This window comes from Budorcas taxicolor, chromosome 5, assembly GCF_023091745.1.
Source record: "Budorcas taxicolor isolate Tak-1 chromosome 5, Takin1.1, whole genome shotgun sequence".
Classification (NCBI taxonomy): Eukaryota; Metazoa; Chordata; class Mammalia; order Artiodactyla; family Bovidae; genus Budorcas; species Budorcas taxicolor.
In genome coordinates this window covers 74,900,469-74,917,671 of record NC_068914.1, presented here as the reverse complement: position 1 = coordinate 74,917,671, position 17,203 = coordinate 74,900,469, and the positions used below count along the sequence as shown (strand labels likewise).

The following is a 17,203-nucleotide window of genomic DNA, read 5'->3' as shown; positions in this document are numbered from 1 at the left end:
AACCCATGTCCCCTGCATTGGAAGGTGGATTCTTAGCCGCTGGACCACTAGAGAAGTCCTGAACATGCACTTTTCCAATTTGTATGTCTTTAATGATTACAAAAAAGGTTTTTAAAAAGGTTTTCCTTACCTCAAGATCATAGAAATACTCACCTATATTTACTTTAAATTCATGTCTTAAAAAAAATTACTTATATGCTTGAATTAACTCACTCAGGACTATAGAATGGGGTTACATACCTAGAATTTGTTGCAGAGAATGGTTGTTTCTTAAAAAAATTTTTTTTGGGGGGTCAGGAAAACAAAACATACTACTTGTAGAAAATCTAGACAAGGGTAGAGAAGAAAATAAAAAACACTGGCAACTCACAGAAAACCTCAGTTAACATTTTGGGACATTTCTTACAAGAAGCAGGGTGCCCAGAAAGGTGGAACCTGGAGTCTTTTCATAGCTTTTTGTTGATGCCATTTATGGGGGACAAGAGGAGTTTGGTGGTTTGGGCTTCTTTTGTTCGGGAAATCCAGCAGAAAGGGTCATATACAATGGTAAGGCAAGTGTTTACCCATTGTTCATGGAGAAAACAGTGAGGTCGCCTTAATCCTGCAAGCAGATGTTACAAACTCAGATATGAAGTATTCTGCCATAGTGAGGATCAAGTGGTCTTTTAGATAGATCTTTTCCTCAAGGGCAAAGAGAAACTTGTTTCCTGGAAGAGTCTTGAAGTCAACTGTCTGTCCCTTGCCACAGAATTACTTCAGATGGAATATTCTGTCTGTGTGGAGGGCATACAGAGTCATGTGGGCCACAGATGGCTTGTCTGGGCCCAGCACCCCTTAGCAGCACACTGGGGGACTTAGGAATGAGGAACTGCCTGGTAGGGAAGGGCTGGCTCCAGGTACTAGGTGTGGCTGATGCTGCTCTGTCCTGGTGACTGACAGTGAGCTTTTTCTCAGGTGGCCCACATTGTCCCCTGGCCCAAGAGGTCACCTTGCATGTGAAAACACTGCAGGACAGAGCCTGGCGGCAGAATGAGCAGACTCTGGTGACAGAAACCTGCCTGGACCCTTAATCTCAGCTTGTCGGAGGTGGAGTCCAGAATTAAACCCACCATGCCAAATTCCTTCTCAGAAAGGAAATACCATAAATATCCTGTAGGCAAACAACTCTAACAAGGAAATGAGGTAATCCATCAGGTTCACACAGAGAAAAGGGCTTAAGAAACCAAGAAATTAAAAGTGGAGAAGGATGTAGACTTCTCTGAGCCTGCCTGGCAAGAGGTAGAGATCAACAGCTTGGTAATAACATCCTTAAGCCCATAAAAGCAGAAGGGAGAGTGGGATGGATACCTGGAAGTAGGAGACAGAAATAAGAAAATGCGATCCTGACATTTGAAGACAATATGATGCTTCTCTAAGTCGTTTTAACCTCCTCAGTGATGACATCCACTAAGGGAAACAGGAGGAAGAATAGCCAGATTGGGAGATGGGTGGGAAATGCAGAAAGCTAAGGGGAAAGCTGGTCTGGACCAACTTCCATAGATAAGGAAAACCAAGGCCCGGAGACAAGATCTAACGTTCCCCACAGACCCGCACTCAAGGGCTAAGACTCTTGACTCCCAACTTAATGTTCTCTAGCCCTGTCCATCAGGAGTGATCCAGGACTAAAAACGGAGGGGATTAGAGTCCTGGCAGAAGAAAGCAAAGTTACACACCCAAAAGGGATCACTCCTGCCAAGATCCATCACTTCTCAGCCTTGGAAAACTACTGGTCTGTTTTCGGACGGGCCATGCAGCATTCAGGATCTTACTTCCCTGATCAAGGACTGACACTGTGCCCCCTGCACTGGGATTGCAGAGTCTTAACCACTGGACCACCAAGGAATTCATCTACTCAAATGTTTTTGAGCCTCAATAACTTCACCTGTGAAATGAATCAGGAGGCTGGCAATATGGTAGGTATTTAACAGGGAGTTCTTTCACTGCTCTCTGGACCATTTACAGCTGAAGAGACACTGCTGGAAGGAGTTAGCATAAAGAGAGGCACGGACATCCTTCATCCCTCCCAACCTTCCTTGGGCTGGTCAGAGCACATGGCAGCATCAACTGAGTTGTGAATTGGCCCAGCACTGCTCCCTGTCCAGGCATTCCTGACCTTGGCTTGGCAAGCCTGAAGTGCCTACACAGACTGTATTCATTCACTGCACAGCCCCCTACCTCCATGATGAACTGTCCAGAGTCCCAGCCACAAGGCTAGGGCTGTTCAGCATGTACAATGCCCAGGTAGCCTACAAATGGCCATGGGGAGGCAGTGAGTGTTGACTATGGCAGGTGGGTGCTCTGAACAAGTCAGCTCACACCTTGCAACCTGGGCTAAAAGAAGGCCTTCCCAAGGCCCAGCTTGGCTGGTCACTGTGAGATAGGCTGGGGCCACCTGGGTCCCCTTCAGGTCACTGTCCAACTCTATGCTCAATAGGAAATCCAAGGGCTGGAGGGCCACAACCACCCCCTGGCCTTCTCACACCCCATGAGAGTCTGAAATAACTCCTAGAAGCCTAGACCCTTCCACACAGCCTCATTCCTGGCCTTCCCATCTTAAAGTAAGAATTTGAGAGCCACAACTTCTGGTTGAAATCTGAGGGCGAAATAAGGGCAAGAAGATGTGGGGCAAGCCCAGAGGCTGAGGTGAGACTAGAAGGTGGCAAGTCAGAAACCCAGTCGTGCCTCACTTTATGACAACAGGTAGCTGTAGACACTTCACTCTGTTTACCCCTGGACCCCTGAAGCTTACAGTTTATATACCCACCCAACCTGGTATGTCCAAGGTTTGAGTGCATGTCCACAGCCACCATCTCCACCTCCCTTTCTGGGGCAGCACAGCCTTCCTCCTGACGAAGCCCTGGGCCAGGGGAATTTCCCCACTGCCAGGTACCATTACAGGTCTAAACAGATCCCCCACCCTTAGTTACATTCTAGGGTGACTCAAGTCAGCAGCCCTGGTAAACTGAACTGCCTCACAAGAGCTCCTGGAGCAGAGCCCTGGAGTCCTGCACCCTGGTGCTCACGAGGTCTCTACTGGCCTGTCCATCCCTGAGTCCTCCCATAGAACAAGCTGAGTCTGGGGTCGGGGTGGGGGGGTCCTCCACGTTTTATTAGGGATACGGCAGAAGCAGAGGCTGGAAGCAGAGCAGCCGCGTTTTTAACAACAGATAAATTAACCGCAGTGTGGGGATGGGGGTGGGTGGGGGCTGGGTCAGACGCTTTTATATATATATATAAAAAAAACAACCAACAAAAAAGGACAGACAAATGGGCCCCAAAGATATGGGGCAGGAGAGGGCAGCACCATCCAGACAGCGGGGAGGACCAGGGCAGACAGAGAGAGAAGGCAACGTGACCCCTCGCCCCTAAACTCCACCAGCACGGGGCTGCTGAGGCAGAGGAGCCGCCAGGGTGGGCGGAGATGGCACGACCGGTGGGCAGGAAGCCCAGCACCACAAGATGGCTCAGCCTGAAGCGGGAGTGGGGGCCGGGACACAGCGGCCTTGAACCCCTCAGTCCCTCAGAGGAAGAGCCGTACTCTGGGTGAGAGAAAGGACCAAGGGTGGGGTCTCTCCCTGAGCTGAGAGCGGTCATCTCCTCCACAGCAGCGGCAGCGGCGGGCAGTGGGCTGTGCCGGGAACCCCCTTCACCTTCTGGTTCATCTGCCTCCTTGGTCCCTTCAGGGCGGGGCCCGGGGGCGGGGCTTGAGGAGAGCCGTCCAATCCGTGGTCTCCGCCTCCAGCGCGGGGCGTGGCTGCCGCTGCCACTCAGCCTTGACTCCACTCAGCCCTGACTTCCGCAAGAGGACAGCGAGTCGTAGAGCGAGTCGCTGAGAGACTCAGAGGTCTCGAGCCCCGGGGGTCCCCCGCTGGCCACTCTCCCTTCCTCGCCCACGTCCGATGTACTAGGGGTGCGGCTACCCCCAAACGCCGGGCCCTGGGGCGCAGGGGCTGGGCGGCTGGGCTCCAGGCTCCGCTTTCCATCCACGGGCAGGGCCTGGGGAAGGAGGGCAGGCTCGGGAGCAAGTACCTCTCACTTCTCACCTCCTAAGAGGCTCTGCCCGCCTGAGCGGGGCACTGCAGAGGACGGAAACTGGAGGCGCGACTGAGCCAGTCCTACCAAGGTTCCGGGAGGGAGAGAAACCCTTTCCCCAAGACGAGTGTGAAAAGGCAGGGGGTGGGGTGTCCAGACGGGCATCCAAGGGGCTGACCGCTGAGTCCTTCTCCCGGACAGGGCGGTACCTCACCCCTCGTCATTCCCCGCTACCCTCCAGTGCCGTTCCCTTTCCCCTTCCGCCATGCTCACCATGGGGGTCCTGGGCAGCCCCTCCAGTTGTCGGGGTGGGCATAAGAAAGGGTCAGAGGAACCGCTGGTTGCCCTGGCATTGGGGAAGGTCCAGTTCTTGGCCAGCTGGACTGGAGGGGGTGGGCCTGGGTCTTCGCAGGGATCTGTCCGGGGACAAGGGGAAGGTGAGTGGTGGGCGGAGCTCCCAGAAAGGCCCGCCCACCCCCTGCCCAGGCACTCACCGTCTGGACAGGTCTGATGGCCCCGGTGGCCTGGGGCAGCGGTGAGCAGGGCAGGGAAGGCCGGCATGCTGGGGTGCCTCCCGCTCACCAGCAGCTCCTCTATGCCGGGCACCTCACGCTCCAGTGTGTGGGCACGGCGGGGGACTTTGGTAAGGGGTGGGGGCCGAGCTGGGGGAACCCCAGGTGGGGGCTCCAGCCGTGGTGGCTTGGTCTTCGGAAGATTCTTGCTGGGGGTCCCACTGCTGCCATGGTCTGGGGGTGGGAAGGTCCCAATGCCACTGTCCAGGGTTCGAGTCAAAGAGCCACAGGCTGGGGAGGGGAAGGGAGGGGATGTGAGGCTCAGGTGCCTCAGCCCCTCTGCCTTTCTCTGGCTTCCTGCCCCAGCCCAGGCTCCACCCTTGGACACCCTTCTAGCTCCACAGGCTCTCAGCTGTCCCTGCCTCCCCTGCCCCATCGCCCCTAGTCTTGGGGAAGAGGACAGGGCAGGTACCCTAAGTGACAGGGAGATATTCCTGGCACTGTGTAGTCCCAGTGCCCTCTGGGGCTTGGCACCTGCTGTGGTGACAGGAAGGAATAAAGTGAACAAGGGGTGAGGGGCAGGTCCCAGCCTTGGCCCTTGACCCTGCTGACCTGTGAAGTGTGAGGTGGTCACTGGCTCAGCCAGACTGTCCTCGGAGGGCACCTCTTCTCGCCTCCCTGGCTCGATGCTTGGCTGTATGGAGTACAGGAGACTTCAGAGCTCCTTCTTCCTCCATGCCAACGCCCTCCATCAGGACCCCTGGAGTACGGATCTAAGAGTCCTGGCAACCCACCAGCCCTCAGAAGGCCCTCTCCCCTCCCCATTCTCCTTGGAGACCAGAAATACATCCAGCAGCCTTCTGGCCCCAGGGCCTGGCAGGGCCACAAAGCCAGGGCCTCCACCCAGCCCCCACCCCTGGAACTTACCTTCCCAGGAGGTTTTCCGCAGCCCTGGAGAGGGCCCACCAGGCCATTTCGGGGCCCACAGGCGGGCCAGGGGTTCTTGGGGTCAGAGGACACTGGCTGGAAATCGCCATACTCAGGTTTGGGTTCCCGCCAGCTCTTGGGGGGCAGTTCCTTGCCATCCACCCTAGGGGCAGGCAGTGCAGATAGAAGTGAGGGAGGCCCAGGCCCACCCACACATTCTGGCCTCACTTCCTCCAGTGGGCCTGGGTTTAGAGAAGTACCTACTGCCCCCTGCTCCTGGAGAAGAGAACATATGCCTGTTGGCTTCCTGCATCAACTCTCCTGACACCAGGAATAGGCCAAGACCCCAGGGGAAACCCAGAGGACCAGCAGGGGCAGGAGTGATGGGAGAATGTCTCCATAGCTACCTAGGGTCAAGCCTACAGACCTTTCTGATATGTCCCCCAGTAGAGAACAAACATGGTCACATCCTGGTCCACGTGACACATCCTGCCTACTCTAGCTGACCCTGCGTGTACTTGTTATCTAAAGCATACTCTGCCTGCAGACAGACAAAGCACATTCTGCCTTACCTGGCCCAGACAGAGCAACCCCCTCTCTAAACCACAGCTCCCTTTGCTGAGTCTGTGGCAAGTGCCAAAAGGCAAATGGAAGGGAGCCCTCCTTGTTCTACAGGATATAAAACCCCGGAGGGAGACCTGCATTAGCCCATGGCTAGGTACTAGCATTCTTAACTACCCTGGACCCCAGACACGCTACCTTACCTGACTCGAGGTGATTCAGGGAAACATTGACTGGTAGCTCTTCTCAAATGAGAAACAATCTCAGCAAGCTAAATGTCAGACAGCCAGGGAAGAAGGGAGCTGGGGCACAAAGCCCTAGCTCCTTGTTTGAGGTCCTGACCCCTCCTCTGGGCTGGGCCATTAACCCTCAGAAGATTTGGTGCCATGGCATCTGACCTCCTACACTCCTTGACCTCTGGGAAGCCCCAGTTCCCAGGAAAGGCAGCCCAATCCCAGAGTGCCTGGGGAGGGCAAAGTGTCCCCAACTACTGAGCCCCTGACAGCCAGTCCCAGCTCTCACCTGTTGAGAAGCTGCTGCATGAAGGTGTCTGCACCCTGGTACATGCCAACCAGCTGGCCCTGCCCCTGCCCCAGGCCTGCACTGGTCCCTGGTGCTGGGCCCCCGGGCCGAGGCCGGGCCCTGCTGCTCAGGTATGCCTTTTCCTCCTCCAGGGCCCGGCGCAGGTCTTCCGCCTTAGCCATCAGCTTGGAGATGTTGAGACTCTCAGCCTCCAGCTTCCGGGCTTCCATCTTGACTTCCTTCCGGAGCGGGGAGCCCCCGGCCCCTTCCTTGCCCTTGGTGGTCTCTGTGCGGCGGTTTAACGCTGGCAACTTGCTCTTCTTAAGGCCAAACCAGCTGGCGATGCTGCTGGTGTTCCGATGCTTGGCCTCGGTGCCGGGGGCCCGCTCCTGGCCCTGGAGCCGCAGCATGTTCTCCTCGATGCCCTTCATCACCTTCTCCTCAATGGCCGAGTGCGGGGCCCGCCCCTCAGGACCTGGGCCTGGGTCTGCAGGGCCAGGTGCTGGGGACATGGGCTGGGCCACGGTGCCGCCACAGTCTGCCCAGGGTGGGCCCTTCCCCTTGTCAGGTTTGGGGGGCTCCTTGGTGGCTGGTGGGACCACAGGTCGGGATACCACCTTGGTGGGTGACTTTGAAGGCAGCTTGGTTGGGCTGCTGTGGGGGCTCTTATTGGGCTTGCCAAGGCTGGGGGCTGAGGTTGGCACTTTGGCAGGGGTGCGGGGTACCTGGGGGCACAGGGCCCCTGCCAGCCGGCTCTTGGCCAGCTCCACTTTGGTGAGGCAGCTCCTCGGTGAGACAGGCTCCAGGTCCACCCGGGCCCCCATGGAGTGGGAAGAGTAGACTCGGGCCCCAGGGTCCCCCAGGAGCCCAGATTCCTGTTGCTTCAGGCTGCTTGTGCCTAAGGCCACTGCCCCCCGCAGGGGCCCCTTGGCTTCCGGCTGCTCAGGGGGCCTGGAAGCAGGGGGTGCTGTGTCTCCAGTGCTCTCCCCTGACTTCCCTGCTCCCCGGGCTTTCTCAGTGCCAGGTCTGACTGGCACCCCATTCTTTTCTGGGCCTTGAGGCCCCTCGGGGCCAGTCTTCAGTTTCCCCAGGGCTGCCAGTCTGTCCCGCAGAGGCGTGTAGCCAGGATCCCCAGGTCGCCGTCCTGCCCCCTGGCTGGGCTTCTTGGATGAGCTGCCTGGGCCCCTGCGGCCATGAAGGGGAGACTCGGAGCCTGCCTTGTCTGAACTCTTCTCCTGGGTGCCCTCATAGGGGCAGGATTCTGGGTGGCAAGGGCTGGAGGGGATGCCAGGGCTTCTGAGGACCTCAGGGACCCGTGGCACCTCCAAAGTTAGTTGTGGGTAGGTGGGCACCTGCAGAGGAGATGGAGGCGGCTCTGGGGAAGGCCCCCTAAAAGTGTTCCGGGAAAGGTCCAGAATGTTCTCATAGCAAGGAGACACCGTGGGTCCTGGGGAAAGTGTAGCGGACAAGGCTGGCTGGGGAGGTCTGAGCTGTGCAGAGTCAGGGGTCATGGAGCAGGGTGAAGGGCTGGTGGGCAGGCCCTGTGCCCCCTCTGGGGACAGCTCTCCTCCGCCCAGACCCTTGCGGGCCAGCAGTGGGGAGGGGCTGCCGTCTGAGCCACTGTTCCGACAGGGTATTCTGGAATTCCGGGGAAGCTGGGGGCTAAGCTGGGGGCCTCCTGGGCTGGGGACCTTCTCTGAGGCTGGAGGCAGCTTTAGAAATTTGAGACCTCTGGCTGGAGAGGGCAGAAGGGGTCCTTGGGCTTCCCCAGGAGAAGGGGGGCCAATTTGGAGCTTGCTTTTCACCTGAGATGAAGAGTGGGGGTGGCCAGGCCGTGAGCCCAGGGGGGTGTCCCCTGCGCCCATGAGCATGCTGAGGAAGGGGAGCGACCCCGGGCCCTCTGAGGTAGCACCAAAGCCTGGCCTGTGGGCCTCTGGGGCACCCCCAACCCAAGCTGACTTGGGGAGGCCTTTGGACTTGGACAGTTGTGGGGGCCCCTGGTCTGGGGAGGATGGCTGCCTGGGACCCGGGTGGTCCCCGCTGAGTGGGCAAGCAGCCCCGGCCAAAAAGGCCTGTAGGTAAGACTCTGTGTCTTCAAGGAGCTGGCCCAGGTTCAACTGCTTGCGGGCCAGGGCCCCTAGCAGGGTGTCCGGGCTGGGAGCCTCATTGGGGTCACCGGCCTCATCAGAAGAGGAGGAGGAGCTACTGCCTGGCACACAGGGCGGCCCAGCACCAGTGCCCTGGGCCTGTGGGGAGCCCCTACCAGGGCCCCAGGGCCGCCCAGCACCCTCCTCCTCCCCTGGACCCCCTAAGAGGCGCTCCCAGTGCAGCAGGCCTCCCAGGCTGCCAGGACCTAGTAGCAGGTAGGGGGCCCAGGGAGAGGGTTCAGGCTGAGGGGGGCCACAGAGCTCGCCATTGATGGGCTCCGGGGAGCCAGGACCCTCGCCTGGAGGCTGCCAGGGGGTAGCAGGTGAGCACAGAAGCAAGGGGTCCGTTTCTTCCAGGGCTCTCAGCACCTCCAGGATCTGCGCTTTCTTTCGAAGGAATGGGGAGAGGGCATCCAGCGCTGGGGGTGGGGCGGCCGGGGGTCCTGGGCCTCCTGACCGCAGCTGCTGCTCCCAACACACCTTGGGGGACAAATGGCATGAGGAGGAAACCATGTGCAGGCCTGGGCCCTGAGCTGGCATAACTGAGCTGGCATAACCTGAGCTGGCCTGGTTTGTCTGTGTCCCCAAAAGGAACTGATGGCTTCTGGAATGTGCTGGAAAGTTTCCTCAAGAGTTTGAGTCCTGGTTACCCTAGCTGTCCTTCCTGGCACACTTAGGGGGCACCTATCTTCCTTCCTGGTTATCCCAGCGCTACCTCCTACCATTATGGGTCAGGAAGGCTGACCATCTATACCCCTGATATCTCTGTTTGCCCCAGGGGAGGGAGACCCATCCATTTTTTCAGGTTTTGGAAAGAATACAGACTCAAGAAGGGGATATGATGTGGCCAAGTCCTCAGTCAGTTGCTACAGGCAAGCCCAGGCCTTCTCAGGTCAGACAGCTGTCCTGCTGAGCTGATCCCCGGGGAGAAGCAGATGGAACGACTCCACTATGAGCCTTTCCCTGCTTCTCCCTGGCCCCTTCTCAGGCCTGGTTCAGTCTGGTACAGTGGTTAACTACCTGGGCTCCTGAGCCAGACTGTGCGGGTTCAAGACCCAGGTCTATTGCTTAACTAGTTATAAGACTTTCAGCAAGTCATTTAATCTCTAAGCTTCACTGTATCATCTGTAAAATAAGATGGTGATTGTGTTTAAATCTCATAAAATAAGATCAATGGGACCAGATAAACAAAAGAATGAATGAATTGGACTTGGGTAAATAAATACGTGTAGGATTATAAATGTATGCCAAAAATTTGCAAAAAAGAAAAAGATAAATGAAATCCAGGTGTCCGGCACAGTGCCTGGCACAGAGTAAGAGCTCAGAAGTGTTGAGTCTGACTGCAGTACTAACACATTTACTCACAAGGCCAGCGGTTAGGGGTGGGGATCTGTTTTTTTTGGTACGAGGCTGACAGCTGAGGGCTCACACCCAGCCTGGATGAGAATCTGTGTGCCCGGAAGCAGTCCTTCCCCTGAGACTTGTTAGGAAACAGTCGTGGAGCATCAGCTGACGAGCCCAGTGCCAGCGGAGCCACAGACCACAGAGCCCAGCCCTCCTACCTCTCTCTGCCCAGCGCAGCGCCCCAGAGGCAGCGAGGTGGCCGGTCCCTCGGTGGAGCTCAGGGAGGGCGAGGCCGGTGGCTCTGAAGGCGGCTGGAGTGGGGCGAGTGGGATCTACAGGGGAGAGGTGAGGTTAGCACAGATGCTGTCAGCCCAGGGCCCTGTGCCCTCAGGGAGCTAAGGCTTCCTATCCAGGGGCAGGGGAACATCCTTCCCTGCTCCTTCAGTGATGTCTCCTGGCCCAAGATGAGGCTTCCACCACTTGGGTCAGAGGTACCTTGGGAGACCCCAGCACAGGTAGACTGAAGAAATGCAAGCTCAGGTGGCGGGGCAGGGAGGTGGGACCGGGCAGGGGCCTCTGGAGAAAGAAGAGTGCCCCAGGGGCTGCAGGGCAGTGGCAGGACTAACCCAGCTGTCTGCCGAGCCTCCAAGATCCTCCTCTGCTTTTCTGTGGAGCCTCCTCCCTGAGTACAGAGAGGGTGAGCCTCGAGGCCCTTTTCTTTTCTGACCACCTGTGGCCCAGCCTCCACAGGAATGGCTGAGACTAACGGAAGCGGTGTTGTTTACTGGGTCCTGGAATAGAGATGGTGGCAGTTACTACTTCCATCTCCCTTGAATGGCCTCCGCTCGGAGGATTACCAAAGTTGTACTTAATCACAGATCACTTCTCTCTCGTTCCTCTTCTCTTAGGCACCTTGAAGAGACACAAGTCCGCTTCAACTCTCCCCCGTCTCTTGCACTCCACAGCTGTTAAGTCCTCTCTCTGTGGTGTCTCTGCCTCCCCTCCGGCCGAGCCATCCGCAGCGGCTCGTTTGGCACGCCATCCTCACAGCTCTGGCCTGAAAGCTGCTCAGCATTTCAGTCTCCCTCACCTGACCGCGTGGCTATCCAATTTGTTTTGTCTAAAGCATCTCTGTGCTCGCAGCCTCCTCTGCCAGCCTCCACTGACATGTCTGAACTCTTCGGTCGGCATTATAGCCAGATCTACTGGTTCTTCCCTGACACCGTCCGCAGCTTTGTCTCACTTCCTCTTTACACAACCTTTGCTCAAGTCCGGCTGAACAGCTCTCTGCTCCTTAGGATCCCCTGCTCTGTTCCTCCCACAGGGCACCCCTTTTCCCAGACCCCTTCTGTACTCTTTAAAATCTCCTGTCCACCAGGAATTCCCTGGTGGCCCATGGTGAGGACTCTGCTTTCACTGCTGAGGGTGTGGGTTCAATCCCTGGTCAGGGAACTACAATCCCACAAGTGTCATGGTGCAGTCAAAAAATAAAGAATAAAACAAAACTAGAATAAAAAAGTAAATATCTCCCATCATCAGGGCGCAGTCACCTCCTCAGGGCACTCTCTTTACTCCATCTCTGATGGCCTCTCCCCCTCCCTGGGCTTTTGGTCAGCACTGTCACCCTCTGCAGCCCTGCCTCAGTGTCTAGAAGCCCCAGCCCTCTCCAATTCCATGCGTGTTGGCAAAGGCACTGCTTACAGTAAGAGCTTAATTAACATTTGTTCAATGGAGCTTCCATCCTAGCAAAGCACAACTTGGAAATAACATTAATAATGATAACTAGCTGCTAATCATTAACTACTACAGGTCAAGCACTAGATATTATCTCATTTCATCCTCATTACAGCCTGCAATATAGGTATTTTTATCCCCATTTATAAAGGAAAAAAACCGATGATTTGTATGGTTAAATAATCTACCCAAGGTCACACAGCTAAGAATTAGCTAAGTTAGGGACCAAACCCAAGTTTATCTGAGGCAAAGGTTCGTGCTCTTTCCATTACGTCATGTTACTTCTGGGGAAGATAAATCCATGGTCCCAAACCCCAAAATTCATTAAAAAATCTCCAACTCAAATCCCAGAATTCATTTACTAAAAAACAAACGATTTCAGGATGATCTATGCCTCTGTTATCGTCAGTCACTGAGAAGAGTGTGGACAGGGTGAGCTTGGCTGGTGTGATCTGGCCTCCAGGTCAGCCCATGGCAGGGCCAGGACAGGACACAGGAAGCTGCAGAGTCACTGCAGCTCAGACACCCGTGTCTGCACCAACCTGGGGAGACAGAGGCTTCCTCTGCCAGGGGTCAGGCTTCCCAGGGAGCTGAGGGCATCCTGCTCAGGGTTTGGGGGGCCAGTGGCCACCTGGTTTGTATCCCAGACTTATAAATTTAGACACAAACACACATAAGGTGTGTCTCTTCCTGGCAAGTCAGGGTAGGTGGGGGGTGTGCTGGCTGACCTCAGAACCCACTGTGCACCTTGGGTACGTGGAGCTGCTCTTGATTCCCCACAGGCACACCACATCCTTGGGGCTTCCAGACAGAGTGGACCCCATGTTACATGTTAACTGAGCCCAGGGTTCACTACCACTAGCCTCCTGCTTCTCCCGGGATAAGGCAGGTGTCAGGGCTGGAAGCAGCGATGAGCGTCTGTGGCCAAGACTAGGTAGCGGGTGGGCAGATGCAGCCGGGTATGCGCAGAGTCATCCGGGTGAAGGGCCTTTCCTAACCTCTCCATGACACCAAGCACTGGGTGCCTTACACCCGGCCCCACCCCTGCCCCTGGCCAAGAAGAGGAAAGGCAGTGGCCAAAGGGGCCTCGTGGGAGCTAGCTTGAAATGACCGCATTTTCAGCATCCACCCATCTCTCTACTCAGGGCGGAGGAAGCAAGGACTTTCTCTGTCAACAAAAAGGGACACCAACTGGCTGGGTGGGCAGTACCTGGGAAGTGGGGGACAGCCAAGCTTAAGGGGTCTTAGAAGTTTCCCCTCACCTAAGGCTCAGATCTATCAGGCGAGGTGGGCCGGCCCTGGAAGGCCACAGCGCCCAGAATGGAGGCCAATGACTGACAACCTGCTTCTGTAGGTGTTTGGGAGAAGAGGGGGTGATGATGACAACAGGGCTGAGTTGGGAGGTAGGAGGCTGAGATGTGAGGAAGGAAGGGGAATCGCATGTGCCCACCTGAGGGAGGGAGCCCGCTGTCAGCTGGAGTTTCTGCTGAAACAGGGCGCTCAGCATCTGGTTCTGCCTTTCCAGGTCAAACACCCTCTTCTTCAGCTTGATGCACTCCTCTCGCAGGTCCTGCCGCCCCCAGGAGGCGGAAGAAGGCAAGGCGGTGGGGAGAGGGAGAGTGGAGTGAGCACAGTCGCTTCATCAGAGCAGTGGGCACTCCTGCTGGGCATGCACTTCTCTTGCAACCTCCTATGAAGGAGCTGAGCCTGCCTATATTTACGGCTCTCGCATCTTCTGGGGATGGTAAATCTTCTAAAGTTTACCACTCCTGGTCGGAAGTAATTCCATTCCCTTTGGCAACTTTCTCATCTCTGGAGCCAATCCTCTGCCTCTTAGAAACCACACATCAAAGAAGGGCTCATATAAGGCAGAGGAAGACTTGGGGGTCAGAGTAGTAGCCCACATGTCAAGGAATTACCCACAGTACTTGAGTCAATATTTAGATGTCACCTTATGGTCACAACATCAACACTGCTATCAGGGCTATAGTGATCTGGAGAAACTAGCTGGGGCCTGGATAATGGAAGGATTCAAGCCCAAATCAAAGTTACTATCGCTTGGAGACCTGGCCTTACCTAGCGTGGCCCCGGCTCCAGGTCAAACAGTATGGACTGTCCAAGATAGAGAAAGGGGACTCTGCTGGAGAGCCAAGAGGCCATTTCCATCCTCCTCGATCCCCTAGCTGAGCAGGCTCAGGGGTCCCCAGGAAGGACCTCCCCTGCTGTGCCTGGGGCCTCCTCCCAGGGCATCTGGGCTCAGGTCAGGGGGTAGGAGTGTCTCCTGTGGCCTTTTACCTTTTGGTTCAGCAGTGCCTGCACCACGTGGTTGGCAACCTGGGGAGAGAAAGGCAGAGCTGAGGAAAAGCTGTCAGATGAGTGAGTCCCTGCCTGGAGCCTGGAGCCGATAAGCTGTGCTCCGCACAGGCGGCATCAGTCCACCCACCTCGTCCAGACAGCGCTCGTAGGTTTCCCGCTGACTTTCGTTGGCTTGGGCGAGTGCTGAGTTCTCTGCCTGCAGGGAGGAGGAGGAAGGTAAATGGGAGGCCAAGCGATCATTCTTCCCAGGGCAGGTTCCTCTTGGGAAGGAGAGGCAAGGAGTCCAGTAGCTCTCTCCCTGCCCCAGCTCTTGGCTCTGGGGTGATTCTGTCAGGGGCGAGCACATAGACACCCAGGGCATCCAGAAGGCAGAGCTGAGACAGCTGGTCCTTTGTTACCTCGACTTCAGTCCATGAGGCTGGAGGGGCTGGGGAGATACAGTGGCCAGGAGGACCAAGGTGGGAGGTGCTAAACGTTACCCTTATTTCCCTGGGGAGAAGGCAGAGGAGGCTGGAGGGCACAGGGCAGGGTCTAGGAACGTGGTAAGAAGCCTAGTTCATGGATCCGTACCCTGGTCCCTCAATGCCGGAGACTTTTCCTTCTGTGGCCTCTGTGGCCACCCCTTTCCTACAGCCGGGGCACGAAAGTGGGGTATAGAAGGGAGATATCTGGGGGTTAGTACAGCCCCACCCTTGTGCATGCCTCTTGTCCTGAGCTGGCATGAAGGCTGGAGAGCTAAGAGTAAGGAAAGGGCGTCTCAGAGGGGCCTGCTAAAGAAATGTTCAGCTCTGCTCCAGCCTGGAAAAGCAGGCTGAGAGGAAGGTTGCCCCGCACCTCCAAACCCACCCAAGCTCGCAGGGCTCCGGCCGGCCTGCCCCGTGCCCCACCTCCAGCTCCCGCAGCCGGTGCAGGAGCTCCTGGCAGGTGCCCAGCTCCGCGCTGCCATCACCACCTTCTCCTGGGTTCAGGTTTCCAGGGCTCCCGGCTGACTGGTCCATGGCCTCCGACATCAGGCCCTGGGGGTAAGTGAGAGAAGCCCCGGCAGGCTACTCCAGGGCACAGGGAGGCGAGCGGAGGAGGAGGTGGACAGAGACAGAACTTGTCAGTATCTCTGGAGTTGGCATCCCTGTGATCCCTGTGCCTTGGACACTGTAACAACTCGGAGTCAGGCTCAGATTCTTGCTCATGGGACAGACACATAGACATGCTCTTCCATCTCAAGAATAGAGACCATTGTTTTTATAAACTCATGACTGCCCTTGCCCTCTTACAGATTACACAGGCACTGGCCAAGAGCCAAGGAACCTGAATTCTCCGCTGAGGTTGGCCTCAAACTGGCACTCTGTATCTTCCTGGCAGAGCCTGAGGTGGCCTGAAGCCTCCAAGCCTCCCTGCTCCGGGCGGGGCCCCAGCAGAGCAGCCTCTGTGAGCGCTGGGCCCTCTGTAGGGGTCTCCTGATACCCATCCCCCTTCCACTTTTCCAGCTCCTTCCTACTCATTTTCCAGGGCCCCCACGCCAAGGCTGAGTCAGGTACTCCTCCAGCTCGGCTCTGTAAATGTCCCCCCAGACTGTCAGCTCCGCGAGGGCAGGGACACTGTCTTCATTTCACTGACTAGATACCCGATGTGATACCTGGTGTGGAAGAGACCAACTCATGGCTGAACAGGCTAGTCTGTCATTGCCTGAACACAACAGAGCCAGGTCTCTGACCTGTATCACATTCTGTGATCCCGGCTCCCTCCCCACTCCGAACTGTTGCCATAGTGACTGGCTTTCCTTGACTAGTCTTCATCTTCCATTTGAGTTTTAATTTTTCAGGTAGAGGAAAGTACTCCTTTCCTTCCTCTATACAAATACTGTCAAAATTTCTAGTAGATGGGAAACCCTCCCTAATGCAAAAGGGTAGGGGTCCTTAGTCTGCCACCAACTACTTGCCTCCCTGACCCCCTAAAGCTCCCACAAAAGGGGCTTAGGGCTCTTGGACCAAGGAAGAGGAGCCCTCAGCAGCTCACCTACCAGGCATCTGAATGCTTTTTCCTCCCTCCCCTGTGGGGCAGAGGCTGCCTCGCCCAACCCAGCCCTCCTCCAGTCCCCACCACCAGCACACCCAAGTTCCAAAGCCCCTCACCTGTCTCTGCCTCCTCACCCAGGCTGGCACACTCACGCACGCAGCCAGAATGGTCACCTTGCCTGAGGAGACACAGAGGGAGACAAGGTCAGCCATGCATTTAGTGGCTTCCTACTGCCTGGCATCCTGGACCAGAGGGATAAACAAGCCAGAGAAAATCCTGCCCGTATGAAGCTTCCATTCTACTAGGACTGGCAGGTAATACCAGAGATAAACCAATGAACCCACATCAGGTCCTGAGAAGGCGCTGAAGGTGACAGCGAGGCAGAGACCTACCTGCGTGAATGGGCAGATGAAATCCTGGAATGGGAAAAGCATTCCAGGCAGAGGGAAGAGGCAGTGCAAATGGCCCCAGCTCTTAGCCAGAGGGGAACGAACAGCAACCCAGCATACGTCATCTTTTTTCATTCTCACAACCACAAAAGGGGCCAAGTGCTATTATCGACACATATTTGAGATGAGGAAACCGAGGCAAAGGAAGCTACACCTGCATCCTCGGAGTGTATCCTGCACGCTGGGATGTTCTCCTGTGTCATGGATCACATCTGATTCTCCTTTCGCCCTCGTAAGGAGGGTGACAGGGGGAGGTGCCAGCCTGCTCTGAAGCAAGCTCCAGAGACAAAGGATGCTGCCCACACCATATGGCTGGTTCACAGAGCACAGTGGGCAGGCCTGGGCCCCCTTCCTATGCAGCCTTTCTGTACATCCTTGTCCTCTGTGCTCCGTGCACTTAGTCTCAGCATTCCCGGAGCTTTGCAGTCAGACAGACCCGGGTTAGACGCTGGCTCAGCAAAATCAGTTTCCTCATCCCTAACATGGGGATAAGAATACCTAGTCCAAAGGGCTGTTGGAGCAGGAAGTGAGATAATGCGTGGAGAGAGTCTTGCATGGACTCTGATAAACGAAGGCTTTTCACTCTGGCAGTTCACCTAGAAGCAGA

At 56.3% G+C, this 17,203-nt stretch overlaps 1 protein-coding gene across 1 annotated transcript in view; it reads right to left on the bottom strand.

Annotated features, from left to right (window-relative positions):
• Positions 1–3,242: 3,242 nt before the first annotated feature.
• The window catches only part of NCKAP5L (NCK associated protein 5 like), a 30,632-nt gene continuing 16,671 nt past the window's right edge, over positions 3,243–17,203 (bottom strand). Inside the window, exons 2-13 of the mRNA XM_052640026.1 lie at positions 16,264–16,325; positions 15,022–15,180; positions 14,262–14,330; positions 14,114–14,152; positions 13,269–13,388; positions 10,303–10,416; positions 6,594–9,220; positions 5,511–5,673; positions 5,196–5,277; positions 4,566–4,874; positions 4,345–4,487; positions 3,243–4,035 (exon numbers count right to left, since the gene is read on the bottom strand). Of these exons, the coding sequence (XP_052495986.1) occupies positions 3,823–4,035; positions 4,345–4,487; positions 4,566–4,874; positions 5,196–5,277; positions 5,511–5,673; positions 6,594–9,220; positions 10,303–10,416; positions 13,269–13,388; positions 14,114–14,152; positions 14,262–14,330; positions 15,022–15,144 (4,002 nt within the window). The 5' untranslated portion in view covers positions 15,145–15,180; positions 16,264–16,325 and the 3' untranslated portion in view covers positions 3,243–3,822. The remainder of the gene's footprint in view (positions 4,036–4,344; positions 4,488–4,565; positions 4,875–5,195; positions 5,278–5,510; positions 5,674–6,593; positions 9,221–10,302; positions 10,417–13,268; positions 13,389–14,113; positions 14,153–14,261; positions 14,331–15,021; positions 15,181–16,263; positions 16,326–17,203) is intronic.